This window comes from Eurosta solidaginis, chromosome 3 (assembly GCF_040869045.1).
Source record: "Eurosta solidaginis isolate ZX-2024a chromosome 3, ASM4086904v1, whole genome shotgun sequence".
NCBI classification, from domain to species: Eukaryota; Metazoa; Arthropoda; class Insecta; order Diptera; family Tephritidae; genus Eurosta; species Eurosta solidaginis.
Genome location: NC_090321.1, coordinates 59039683 through 59054537, shown reverse-complemented (window position 1 = coordinate 59054537; position 14855 = coordinate 59039683). Strand labels below are relative to the sequence as shown.

Here is a 14855-nt window from a genome sequence, read left to right as displayed (position 1 = left end):
CATGTACATGCATGCACATGCATGTGGCGGTGATGGTGTGGGTGGTTACAAATTAATTCGAGTATCGAGTATCGATTCGCAGGGTTGCATTGGGGGGATCGCAGACAGATGCGGAAAAAGTTAGGCATCCTGCCTAAACAATCTGTGTGAAAAGGACACCAAAAGTATCGTACATGGAGAAGGAAACGTAATGGTCGAGAGGCTTCTCTTGTTAAGGTTTGGGTTCTTTATTTTGGATTAAGGCCTAATAATCACTGAGGAGTACAGCAATATTTTGCGAAATGATAAGCTGACATATGCGGAGAAAAAATGCCACTCAGATTGAGTTATCACCAAGATAACGATACAATACATACTCTTCGGTTGGTATATGAGTGGTTCTGAAATGGAATTGTCACATGTATGCAATGGCCAAGTCAATACCCTGACTTCAACCCGATTGAGAACTTGTAAACTGACCTTAGAAGAAGACTGGCGTCCTTTTCATTTCAAAGCAAGGGTTGGGATAGCACTCCATTGGAAATCTGTCAAAAATTAATTAACGTCGTGACCATTGAAAAGGCAAAGTTACACAAAACATGGAGGAGATACCGGGGATTAAGAAAACAGTGGGGTAAGGAATTATATTTCAATGGTGTACTTTGATTTTTAAGAAAAGTTCCATACACCTATTATTTTGACCAACGAAATTTTTTTATTATGATACAGTTATCTTTGAAGTTTATGAATTATAATAATTTTCATATATTTAGTATAAGTAACTAAAGTTATTAACATTAACATACAAACTTTGTTTTCATTCGCAAAATCTTGCAATGATATAGAACCAAAGCTGTGCACACCTATTATTTTGTCCATGAGTGTACGTGAAAACTTTTGCACTAACAATACGTTCAACAAAGTTTTTAGAAACTTCTTCAGAAATAAATTACAAATCGCTTTAATATTTTTGATATTGATTTTTATCAATTAATACCCACCTTTATCAAAGAGATTATATTTTAATATCATAACGGTACGCATAACAATCAAACAATGAGCGAGCTAAATGCTCAGTGAGGTCTTTAATAGATAGAAATTTAAAAAAAAAAAAAAACTCCCGCCACAAAAGCTATACAGTGCTCTGCAAACAATACAGATTGTTATTGCTATGTTAGCTCCAAATAAAAGCGCCAACATATGGGAGCGTTTATTCATTGTTAAATGAGTGATCGAACGTTGAAAGTGCGTAATAGTTACTCCGGCTGTTTCGGCAACGAAAAAACAACAATAGATAATTATTTAACAAAAGAATCTGTGCAAAATACATTCATACATTATCGTACCTACATATGTATGTATCAAACTCGAAGTCGATCGGGTATATAGCAAAATATGTACTATAAGTAAGGTATTGATCATTTGTTTTGGCGTTCCAAGGTGATTCCCCAAAGTGACGACAGAAGTGAATAGCAATAAAGATTTGCAAGCATTTGCGCATAACAAAACACATACATATATGTATATATGATATACGCTGTAATAATAATAGCAATAAAAAAACGCTATCAGATGATGATAATAAAAGCTATGAGAAGCGGAAAATTTAGTGCAGTGGGAGTGACACTGAAAATTCATTAAAAAAATAAATTGCTAATGTTAACAAACAAACAAAAATTACAACATACATACTACATTTTTTCAATTAATATCATTGACATTATTAAAACGTTAACTAATTTAAAAACAAAATACAAAATTCTATTAAACGTCGTGATAAAATATAACAGAAACATTTTAATCTCACCAAATTTACAATACAGGCTAGTGGTGACTTCTTTAACTGCGGTGTATTTGATGTAAAACAATTTAGCAAGTGTACGAAACTAAAAATTAATATAAAAAATAAATTAATATAAAAAATAAATTAATATAAAAATTAATATAAAAAAAACCTGAAAAAGATACGCCAGAACTGATAATTGAAAAAAGCATCTAAGTGAACATTAGCAACAACAAAATGGGTATACGAGTGCTCGATGGCGAAGATCCTGCAGCTTATAACTGCACCTATGCACAACACAACAAAAACAATAGCACGCTAACATGTCACTGCATGTGCAGTAGAATCAATAGCAGAGACTGTAACAGTAGCAGCGGCAGAAGTGAGAGTAGTCCCATGAGTGACTGCAGCAGCAATAACACAAACAGCAATATTAACACCACCAACGTTACATGTACCTGTAATACAAATACAACAAATTGTTGCAATTGCTGCTGTCATAAACCTACTCCACCTACACTCACACTAATATTTGCTAACAATAACAGCAGTAGCAGCACAGAAGCGAACAAGTATCATTACTGTAAAACGGAAATGCTACAAACACCACACAGCGATGCAGCAGCACAAATACTCACACACTCAACCAAAGATTTAGTTGGTAACTCCAAAGAATATCGCATTGAGAATAATAAATTTGATTTACGTATAATTGGTAATAGCAATCGGATACGTATTGGTTGTAATCAAGGTAATTTACAAATTATCGGCAACTGTACAAGACTGAAAATAACAAATAATACTGGCAAAATACGTTATACGGGCAATGAAGGACGTATTTGTTTGGGTAGCGATTCAATACAACAAGCCGTAGATTATATTGGCAATAATGGCAAATTGAAAGTGGTCAAAGCAGCGGAATTGTTAAATGAGAAATATAAAAATCACAAACAAAAAATCCCTAAAGAAGAAAGCGTTGCTACAACGACGCACACCAGCACAATGTCGGCGAATGGTGCGGAGCAAAAATATGCCACATCAGCAAAAATAACTACTAATGGTATATCAACAACGATTCACACAGAACAATCAGCATTTTCGTCAACATATTCAACACCAAAAAAGTTGAAGGTGAAGTCAGCATCTTTTGCGGGCGTTTACTGTGCAAAATGGCAACAATTTAATGAGTTGTTTAAACGACATGATTGGCGTGATTTTGGCAGCGGCGCATCAATGCCGAATTTGAAAAATAATGATGAATATGATTTAAAATGTGGTTTTGGTTTTGGTGAAAAGTCTGAACAAAATACTAAACACGGAAATGGGAACAAAAAGAGTAATAAGTTTTGCAGAACAGATAATAGTATTAATATAGCAAATACTTATGGTAATATTTGTATTAAAAATGCTGTTAATGTAAGTATTTAAGTGAAATTAGATCTAGGTTTAGATTCAAAAATAATTTTTGGTTAGGATTCAAAAATTACTAATTCATATAACAATTATTTGACGTGCGACTTGAAGCCGTTGTCCCAATAAAAAAATACAGCGGCAATTTTAAATTAAATACATTTTGTTATTTATGTATATGAGAGAATAATTAAAAAATTAGCATGTGGCGATTGTTACCACAACATATTTCTGAATTGCACTACTTCATCGTTATGGCAGATGCCTCTATCCACTCAGCTGTTTGAATTGCTTTGTAATTTATCTCTAAGTATTGCCTTTTTGTTGCTATTCCTTTTACATACATTTTAGTACATACATATGTATATGTGACCCGGCCTATGAAAAGGTGGCTTATGACTCAAAAAAGAAACAGCTTTTAAATATAAACAATGTATTTCTTCAGTTTCTTAGTAGTTTTTCTTTTGCATTATTTTTTTTTAGTCATAAGCCACCTTTTCATAGGCCGGGTTACATATACTCAATGTTTTTAATCCGAATTTTGTGGAACATTTTTAGGCTCGTTCAACAGAACTTGATTAGTCACATTGGATTTTTTGGCAACACTTCCGCTGTTCACCCTTATATCAATGCCGTTTAGGTGTATTTGATAAGCGAGACAGACATGTCATTTTAAATAGTAAGAAAATTTAAATGAAAATGCATATATTCTGAAAAAAATTTCCAAAATGAGAGCAGTTTTCCAAACTGAAAATCTTAGGTGGAAAATAAAGTGTAGGTTTAAAAATATCGGCTTAATTTTTAGTATTCTATAATCACAAAACTGCAACCTAATCAAAATTCCCAAACTTTTACTAAGCATTTACAAGTTTACTTAACTGAATTTTCTTTCCATTATTTAAACAGAAAGCATTCCGTCAGCCTTAGTTAGTTAGTTAGGAGGGGTGACCCTACAGGAGAAACCTTGTACAAAATATCTAGGAATCATCCTAGACAGTAAGCTGTCATGGAAGTTCAACGTGGAGGAGAGGGTGAAGAAGGCTTTAACGGCAATTTATGCATGTAAAAGAATGCTGGGGTGCACGTGGGGCTTATCGCCCTCTCTTTATCATTTGGCTTTTACGGCGATTGTAAGCCCTATTCTATACTATGGAGTTCTTGTTTGGTGGAAAGCCACACAAAAAACAACATACCTCAAAAAATTAGAGGGGGTATGCAGACTATCGATGCTTAGCATTACGGGAGCTCTGAAAACAACCCCGACGGCTGCACTGTATGCCATTCTGCACATTCCACCTGTAGACCTGGTAGCAAAGAACCTAGCGTTAACAACTGCAACTAGGCTCGGTGCCTCGGGGCAGCTTGAGCGCCGACCATATGGCCATAGTAGTATAGCGTCATCAATAACAAGATGAACAGACTACCTGATTCCCTATCTGCGTTTCGAGGGAGATCTTAAGGCCACAATAGAGGTGGACGGTTGGCGCAAGGGTGCGCAAATGGCGGACGAGGCGATACATGTGTACACAGATGGTTCCAATGTGGTGGAAGGAGTAGGGTCTGCGGTATACTGTGCTGATACGGAAATAAGCAGATCCTAGAGGCTGCCGGATTGCTGTAGCGTTTTCCAAGCGGAAATATTAGCCGTAACCAAAGCAGTAGAAACCCTGGAAGAAAATAGCCCAAGCTGCAATCGTGTTAACTTTTATATTGACAGTCAAGCAGCAATTAAGGCAATAATCTCGCATAGCACAGCATCTAAATGCGTCTTAGAGTGTAAGCAGTCCCTGGAGAGAGTCGGAACAGGGAGAAGCATATATCTATATTGGGTCCCAGGGCATATGGGAATAGATGGGAATGAAAAAGCGGAGGAATTAGTTAAAAAAGGCGTATTCCTTGAAGCTTGCTCCGTAGACGTCCCAATTAGACTGGGCGAAATTAAGCGAAGACAAGAGGTGCGCATGATCGACCAAGCAGGAAAGGCGTGGGTTCAAGCGCGTGGCTGTAAAGTGTCGAAGATTATGTGTAGGTCTTGCAACCTTAGACTAACAAAGTTGCTTCTATCATTAAAAATAGAGGACTGTAGACTCATGACGGGTATTCTGACTGGACACTGCCTTCTGGCATCACATGGCTTTAAATTAGGCTTGGTCAGTGATAGCAGATGTAGGAAGTGCGGGCTGGAGGAGGAAACGATCGAGCACGTTCTGTGCTCGTGCCTGCGCTTGCCAGGCTAAGACTCCAGCTATTAGGAGTGATGCAACTGTCAGATCTAGAAGCAGCAAGTGGCTTAAGTCCTAGGAAGCTTCTAGTATTTGCCAAGAGGGCGGAGTTATTTTATAACATAGGTTCTGATTTTTGATAAGGTTTTTCAGTTTGGTCGTTAAAACAAACTTCTGGTAACACAACGGACTTATTCAGTCATTCCTCATGGACCGGCCAGTTCAACCTAACCTAACCTAACCCTCAGTTTTAGGATCAGGAGACATTTGACATATTTCATGACAAAAAAAATTACATGTTCAATATTCTTAAGCTGAATTTGTTCTTGCTAAAAAATAGAAACTTTAAATAAGCATATGTAGAATAATAATAAACAAATTTCCAAAAATAGTACATTAAGTTCCTGTTTTTCTTAATATCACTTGAATCACTGATGCAAACTCAGTAATGCAAAGCGATAAGAAATAAATGAAGAGATGATGAAAAAATGATCCAAATTAGAAAAAATATAAAACATAAAACTTGTGAAATATAAAATTAAAGATAGAGCTCCCTGTACATTAAATGTTTACATGACATGGCAAATTAGTAGTAAAATAATAATATTAAGTAGCTATAAGCATTTTAAGCAAAATCCTTCTAATATGGAGTAGCATCATAACTGTTTCTAAAGAATATCTAATCAAAGTTTACTATTATCTTTTTGCCATAAAAAGTTTGACATTTTACTGATATTTTTTTAGTGAAAATTAAGAGTTAGAAGTTTTCTGTTTTTCATAGATTAAAAAAAAAAGTGACTCGATTCTCTTCCCCTGTTTTAGCACGTATACTTGACAGTTCAACACTGACATTAAAAAAATGTATTTTTCATAAATCATAAAATAACAAAATAGTTGTCAAAGAGTAAAAAAAGTGTAGTATACACATTAGACTGGGTCGATGTATTAACCGATATCGCGCCATCGATTTTTCGATAGGATTTGGGCTCAGGAAAAAAAGTTTCACTAGGCGTACCCAAAAAAAATATTTTCGAGCCTGCGAAATTTCATTTTTTTTATTTTTTTCGACTTTGATTTTTAAGGTTTTTTTCATGACCTACTAAAAAATTTTCAATTGATTGTAAAATTTTCATGTATACCCTGTCCGACCCAAAAATGCCCGCTAAAAACGTTGGCGATAACAGTTTTTTGAAAAAAAAAAAAAATTTTTTTAATATCGCCAACGTTTTTAGCGGACATTTTTGGGTCGGACAGGGTATACACATGAAAAAAATCTTAAAAATCAAAGTCGAAAAAAAGACAGAAAATTAAATTTCGCTGACTCGAAAATTATTTTTTTGGGTATGCGTAGTGGAACTTTTTTTTCCTAAGCTCAAATCCTATCGAAAAATTGATGGCGCGATATCGGTAAACACTCGTCCATACAAATCGACCCATCCTAATACACATACTATTTTATTGCTACTACAGGCGGGGTACACTCGCAAGCATCAGAGTGTCGATATATAGCTGTTCAAATGTTTTTGTTTTCGATGAGGGAATGTACCTAAATTTAAATTTTTTCTTATCAGACTTATACTGCTACAATCACAAGACTTTTGTAAGCTGTCTTTTTTTTGATTTCGAACTCAAAACTCATTGCGAGTATATTGTAATGTATAGCAGCATAAAGAATCATTACATATACGAGTATACCTAACATTTTAATAGGAAAAGTTCTTTTCATCTGGCTATTTAGATCAAAATATGTAAAATATTTTTTGAATTCTGTACCTGGCACCTAATTGCTTCTGTAACTAGATTCGATAGCAAATGTGATAGTTTTTTCACATTCGGCAGAAATTTCTTTCGAATCGAGTTCCATAATAACTGTGAATCTTACCTATTATTTTCGAGCTAGCTTGCAATTAATTATTAAATTATATTAGCTACAAAAATTAGTAGGACTATTTACGAAAATTGACATTTATTAATTAAGATACTAATTTAGTTTCAAAATCTCTACTATTTCTATTTTAAGAATATAGAAATGAAAAACCCGCATTACTTTCTCTGTAAAATATTAAGCACGAATTTGCAATTTTACCCACTGTTCCTAAATGTCTTAGTCATTTGCCTAAAGTTATTGCTAAATGAAAATTGTTTATGAAATAGTACGCTTTATTAAAAGTATTCCCATATTTAAGTAAATTTAGTATAAAGCAATACCCATCAAGTATTTCAACTTATGTAAGTCATAAAATATATAATTACAGAAAAATTTTATAATACAATTATTATTTAAGCAAAGCCATTTACAATTTAAGCATATACTGGTTTACAGCCAAAATGCACCAGAGACGCCATTATGAAATTTCTATGTAAAATCATTCCCTGATTCTGAAAATCAAGGTTATTTTTAATTATATGGTAACTTTTTTGAGATATTTACGAATTACCGTTATTTCAAAAAAATAAAAAATTGGGTCCACTTAATCATATATATCTCAAGAACGGATTGAGCAATTCCAAAATGGTTTGAAGCTTTTAAAATGTAATAAAATTTTCTATGAACTGTTTTCGAGATCCTTCCTCGCAAAATACAAATTTTTTTATATTCTTACAAAAAAAATTACAAAAATCCGTAATGATTGTTCGTTATCTTTGAATCTGCCCCAGAAAAAGTGTTTTATGCACAGTTTATAGCAAATTTTATTACCTTTTAAAAACTTCATACCGTTGTGGAATTGCTCAATTCGTTCTTGAGATATATATGATTAAGTAGGCCCAATTTTATTTTTTTTTTAAATAACGGTAATTCGTAAATATCTCAAAAACGTTGCCATAGGATTAAAAATAACCTTGATTTTCGGAATAAGGCGGGGATTTTACATAGGAATTTCATAATGGCGTCTCTGGTGCAGAAAAAAAGTTGGAATTTGTGATCTAGTGTTATTTTCCGTACAACGCCCTGTACAACAATATGTTAGTTAATCGAAATCAATGAACATTTTCTTTTGATTTGATAATCTTCTGCACGGTGAATTGGCTGAATTCGCTTTGCCATCACCTTGTATAGACCCTCCAAAAATTACGAGTACTCCATGCATGCATGTATGGAGTACTCGCTTTGGACCAAGCGAGTGCCGCAAAATTAACCACAATTCATACAAAAAATATGGTCCAATTAACATTGCGACTGGACCATATACTCCAGCTCAGCATTATGTCAGAGTAATCCATGGAGTACTCCAGTATGACACAAGTGGCCTACATGATACAACGATTTGCAGCGAGGTTTCAGAAAACAAAATTTACAATAAAGGGACACATTTTTTGCATAAAAGTCCAAATCTATTGACTAAAAGTGCACATGTCTTTTATAAAAGATTAAATGTTTTTCAAAAACGAACAAATGTAGAAATATTTTTGAACTGTTCAGAAACTACATTTTCTCTTCTCTGTAATACTTCAATTAGAACTTTTCTGAAATTCATTCTTTATTTTCTGAAGTACACCTATTTGCCCTTTTCTAAACTTTTTAACTCGCATCCGCCCTATTTTAAAGTATTAAAATAAAAAATCACACATTTCTACTCTCGAATTAAATTCAAGTTTTACCTCTTAAACAAAGTGGTTAGTTTTGGCTAAGCTCACGTCACACTGCCCACTTCTGAACATAGCCCTGATTTCAAACGCTATCCAGTAAAAGAAGTTGTAACATATTCTACGTTAATTTGTACAAGGGGTTATCTAAGATAAAATATCTGCTTAAGAGAGCCTGAAGAGCCGCATAGAAATAGTCAGTTTAAATTTATGAGCTAACTATGTGCTTCCAAGGTGACTTGTACCGCCCGTCACAAGCTAAAATTAACATATATATTTTTTTTGTAAAATATACAAGTTAGGCTAAAGTACGAATTGGATCTTAGTTCCTTATAAAAACATATGGAATAGCCTGTTTTGAAACGAATTTTATAGTTTCTCCAAAATTGGGAAATGAAGTCATCCACTTATGTACATGTGTACGTGTGTGATTTCAGTGCCCCACCCGTCGCTCCTGAAAAATGTAAAATTTTATATTTCATTAGTTTCGTATCAAACGAATATACATACATGAACCAATAAACAGATATCGCATTAAAAAATGAGAGAGAAAAAAATCATAGTTAGCTGTGAAATAAATTTTCTCGGCGTGACGTCACGCTTTTGACAACATGTTTCATTGCTGACGCAGTGTTCAGACTTTATTCCAATCGAAGTTTATCTCTAAGGTTTATTTGGGTCGAGTTGAAAACTTAATAGTATTACTACCTAATATCTTTGGTTGAAGTTTTCATTGTTTATATATGAAAAGTGACGATTGGATGAAATGACGTGAATTCATTGTTCGTATCTTCAGACATGTTTGTTCACATTTTACTCACAGTTTTTGTACTTTTTTCGTACGGAATGAGAATAGAAGGAGTAAAATGTAAAAAATTTGTTCGGGCGCGATCTGTAAATCTTACCAAAATTCAACATACAGCACTTCTTGAAGTTTTATATAAAAATGAAGTACATTGAGTCAGTGAGGTCAGCTAACCCTATTTAGCGATAACAGTCGTCAATTGGGAGCACCAAGCGAGGTCAAGACTTCCTCCAACTGTCTCTCCCAACTCAGTGAAGGTCTTCCCCTTCCTCTGTTTACAAACTGCAGGAGCGTATTCGTTCATCCGCATAACGTGACCTAGTTAACGAAGCTTTGTTGTTGTTATTGTTGTTGTTCCCTGATTCCGAGCCATACATCAAGACAGGTATGATGAGTGACATCTAGAGCGAGAATTTTGTTCGTCGAGAGAGGACTTTACTTTTCAATTGTCTAAAGAAGCACTTGTCGGCAAGAGTTATTATCCGTTTGATTTCTAGGCCGACATTGTTTTTGCTTTTCATGCTGCTTCCCAAACAGACGAAATCCTTCACAATCTCGAATTTATAACCGTGACGTGGCTACAAAGGCCACGATGACAGCAAATACCTCGTATTGTCCACATTTACTGCAAGACCCATTTTTTTGCTACCAACTCTTCGCTTCCATGTTTGAACAGTCCGGCGGGTATCCCGTCATTACTTGGCACCTTGTGATTTTTTAGCCGTGATATTGCCATTCTCACTTCGCCATAGTTGGATGCCGGAGCTTATTTTTCATCATCGGCGATCGGGTTCTTCTTCTCCCACACTCTGTAAGTCAGTTACACAGTCCTTAAACATTTTGTCATTATAGGAGCATAAAATATGTATGGTAAACCGAAAATAATAATAATAATATTTTTCGCGATAAATATCCGAGGAGATAGAGCCCGCTTTTCTTTCAGAATGTGGTGTGCTAATGGGAGCATTAATTGGTCATCCTACACGTTTTAGGCCGACTCCATGTGCATCTGATAAGGCAGATAACTTTTTTGCTGAGAAACATTTCATGGCAAAAACACAATTGAAGGGTTTGCCAAGCCACCAAATCAATTTGATATTAGTTGTAAGCCTGCTTTCAAAAAAGAAGAAAAATTATACTCCGAAAATTTAATTTTTACTCCGGCATAGTCGTTTACTCAGGTAGTAGTTTTAAATACTCCGAACACTGGTAGCGAAATATGAGAGAAATCTAATAAATGGAAAAATTTCAAAATCGCTACGTCATCAAACTTTTTTCTCAAATTAAATTACAAATACAACAATTACGGAATGCGGGATCTTGGCTCATTTGTTTATGATATACATACAACTTTAAATGACAATTTTTCAAAATTTAAAAAATTATTAGTTAAAGATAAATTACTTACATTCGCACATATTCGCACATATATGCATTCGCATGACATGCTCATATTGCTTTATACAATTGTTTTTGTTATTGATATTAGAGAAAATTTCAAAGTTTACAAACGGCGATGGTTACTAGGGCATGTTTCTGAATTCCACTTCTTCATCATGAAATTTAGAAACATGTCCTAGTAACTATCGCCATTTGTAAGCTGGGCAATTTTCTCTAATATCAATAAATTATTTACAGTTTGAGTCAAAATCGAATTAAAATGTCCCACGCATCGCTTTGGGAACTCGATTAGTGAAATTTTTCGGAGAATATTTAAACCATCTAGGGATCAACAAAAGTCTATACAAACTACATGCAAAATGAAGATTTCGTGTGAGAGATTAATGGTCAAAATGTCTCACAAAATCAATCGTAGTGAGGTTTTTCTACTCTCTCTACCTATCTTTTACTAGGTCTGGAAGCACGGCGACCTTTGTGCAGATCTATTGTGCAACTCTACCTATCTAACCTTTTTCCTTTAATTTTTTAACATATTTTCTTTTTAAGTTTAAAATACGTGGGCCGTGTTCACCATCTTCGTTTACATATTACCAGATTATCTTAATTTTCTTACATATTTTCTAATAGTTAAGTATATGTGACCTGGAATCATGAAACGACCCTATTGTGCGAAAACAAGTTTTCGAGAAAAACACGTTTAAAGTTTTTGTTTAGATTGAATCTGTGCAGCGGCCGGCCGTTGTGAAAAAAATTTTTAATCAGAATTTAAGTAACTTTGCAATAAGCTACAAGCTTGAAACTTGGAATATAGTTCAAAACCTGATGACAACGCAATAATAAGAAAAAAATCTATGGTAGGTGGCGCATTGGTCGAAATATTTAAAAAAATCGTATTTGTGGTCCGATTCGGCTCTAAATGCGATTTGTGCGTCAAATTTCCCATAAGAATCACTTAAAAAGTGAACGACGGTATTTTCGCACAATAGGGTCGTTTCATGATTCCAAGTCACATATAACTAGATTTACAATATAAATTTTTGGGGAATTTTTTTCATAGGAAAAGTTCCACCTCTAGAGTGCAATCTCTAATTGAAAGTACAAAATAAAATATATATTTTATCGTACAATGAAATTGCTATTCCCTCAAAATTCAATATAAATTTTTGGCGAATTTTTTTCATAGAAAAAGTTCCACCTCTAAAGTGTAATCTCTAATTGGAAGTGTAAAATAAAAGATATATTTTATCCTGAAATGAAATTACTATTCCCTCGAAAATAATTTACCTCTTAAGTATCTTTAAGTTTTTTTTATATGAGCCCATGTATGGCACAGTGAGTAAAGAGTTGATTTTATTTTTTTGGAAATTAAGGGTTTTTATTCATGAGAAACGCAACATCAAAGACTTTTTTATGGGGAAACAATATTACATGATTGAAGCTCCTTAGACCTAGTTTACATATAACGAGATTATCTTCATTTTCGTGCTTAACTCCTAATCGGTAAAGAAATAACTAGATTTCCCTTCAATAATCGGTAGTTATGAACAAATTTTACAGATGTCGATTGTATTTTCATATTCAAAGAACCACCTCTAGAGTGTAATATCTAAAGGCTTGGTTTCCTCCAAAAGTGGTGCCGCTTTGTTACGAACATTAAAGAGCGCCCGTTATACTACCCGTTTTCAGCGGCACCGCCTTGTTGGAAACTATGAACACTTACGGCAGACGATCCACAATATTTTAGTTTGCATTTTTGCATGTTTTTTTTAATTTCTTCTCTTATTTTTTTAACTGCGCATACAAAAATAAAACATGTTCCCAAAAACCATATTCAAAAATATTTTCAATTTTATAAATATTTTCAAATATTTGACAAAATGTTCACCGCTTTGACAAAAGCGGTAGCAAAAAACGGTGATGAACGAGTTTCTACTGTCATGACGGCCGTAGTATTTAATGCTCTGACGCTATATTACGTTACGGCATGGCGGAACGATACAAGGTGGCAGCATTGTGACATACCTACAAACATAAATAAAAATTTCATTTACTTTGTTTTTGTAAATTCGATGGACAAATGTCAAAATCGTACTGCGTCGGAAGTTGATGTATCAAATCAATTAAAAAAAGTTTATAATCAGCTGTCCCATGCTGCCACCTTGTATCGTTGCGCCATGCGTTACGGTGAACTTCACCGTCTTCTTAGTTTCCACATAATTACCGTTACACTGTAACATTTTGACAACATACTCTACCGCTATGTAACGGCCGCTATATAGCGGCACCGCTTTCAAGTAAACCAAGCCTTAAGTAAGTGCATGCAATAAAAGAGAAACGTGAAAATTTGACAGCTAATAATCTACATAGTTCCTAAGAGCGGGATATATAGGCAAATCCCAAAAACTTTTACTTTTTTGGATACTCGGGTTTTACACACGGGCAAAAAACTTAAGGCCAGAAAAAAGTACAAGGACATTAAAAGTTTCTAGTAAGTTTTTTCAGAACTTCGAAACGTAAAAAACGTCGATTTTTACACTTTTTCAAGCGATACCCTTGATTTTTTAATTTTTTCGATAAAATTTTGAGGCATCGCTGAAACGCTATGGAATTTAAACTGAATGTTGTTTTTGAGACGGAGATTCTAAAAGTATGAGCAAAATTAATGTGCCCCTCCAATACTCAAAACTATCATTAATCAAATTAGCGATTCTTTTTTTTTGTCATTTTCAATATTGACAGTTTTTTGCTTATAGCTTTTTGAGGCAACTGAGTATTGAAATTTGGATTATGCACGATAATAGCCTATCAGGGACTAAAAATACCTGTGGCTTCAAATTCGATGTGCCCTTTTCAGTTTTGAAAGTAGAGGCAGAAAAGTGGAAGCACTTGGTTGCGTAAATTTTTTTCTGGAGCATGTTTTTTTGTGGGCACAGCTACAATTTTACTTTTATCACTTCATACCCTTTTGTTAATTTTTTCTCTACACCACAGTAGTATACCATCAATTGCCTCATCTTGGAATATTCACGCAAGGAAAGTTATTGATGTTTGTACATGAGGCAAATATACGAAATTTCCGACAAAAATTGGCAATCGCCAAAAAGTGTAGACATTTTTTTTTTTAACCAGGTTTAATTTAAAAGTAAAAAAAGGAACATAAATTTGGTACAAAAATTAAAAAAAAAAAAATTAAAAATTGTCTACACTTTTTGACGATTGCCAATTTTTGTCGGAAATTTCGTACATTTGCCTCATGTACAAACATCAATAACTTTCCTTGCGTGAATATTCCCAGATGAGGCAATTGATGGTATGCTATTGTGGTGTAGAGAAAAAATTAACAAACGGGTATGCAATATTTGACGATTACCCGGTTTCATATTTTGGCCGATATCTCTAAAACCGGGTTTCGGGTATCAACAAAATTTTACCTAAATATACCCCACATAGATATGTACATCCTGATAAAATTTCAACACAATCGGTTAAGAAGTGTTTAAATAAGTAAAAAAAATTAAAGTTTTCCGGGTTTATATTTTTATCAATATCTCCAAAACCGGATATCGAGTATTAAAACTTTTTTACCTAAATATACTTCATTCACATATCTATATGTTTTTAAAGTTTCAAAAGAATCGGTAGAAAGGTGTTAAAATAAATGTGTTGCAAA

At 34.0% G+C, this 14855-nt stretch overlaps 1 protein-coding gene across 1 annotated transcript; it reads left to right on the top strand.

Moving 5' to 3' along the window:
• The first annotated feature begins 1096 nt into the window (after positions 1-1096).
• pirk (poor Imd response upon knock-in) lies at positions 1097-6565 on the top strand. The gene has a single exon (XM_067771868.1). The coding sequence runs from the start codon at positions 2000-2002 to the stop codon at positions 3188-3190; it is 1191 nt and encodes a 396-aa protein (XP_067627969.1). The 5' UTR covers positions 1097-1999; the 3' UTR covers positions 3191-6565.
• The last annotated feature ends 8290 nt before the right edge of the window (positions 6566-14855 follow it).

What these genes read in the sequence shown, in the direction of transcription:
- pirk (XM_067771868.1), top strand. Translation starts at nt 2,000, where the DNA reads ATGGGTATACGAGTGCTCGATGGCGAAGATCCTGCAGCTTATAACTGC.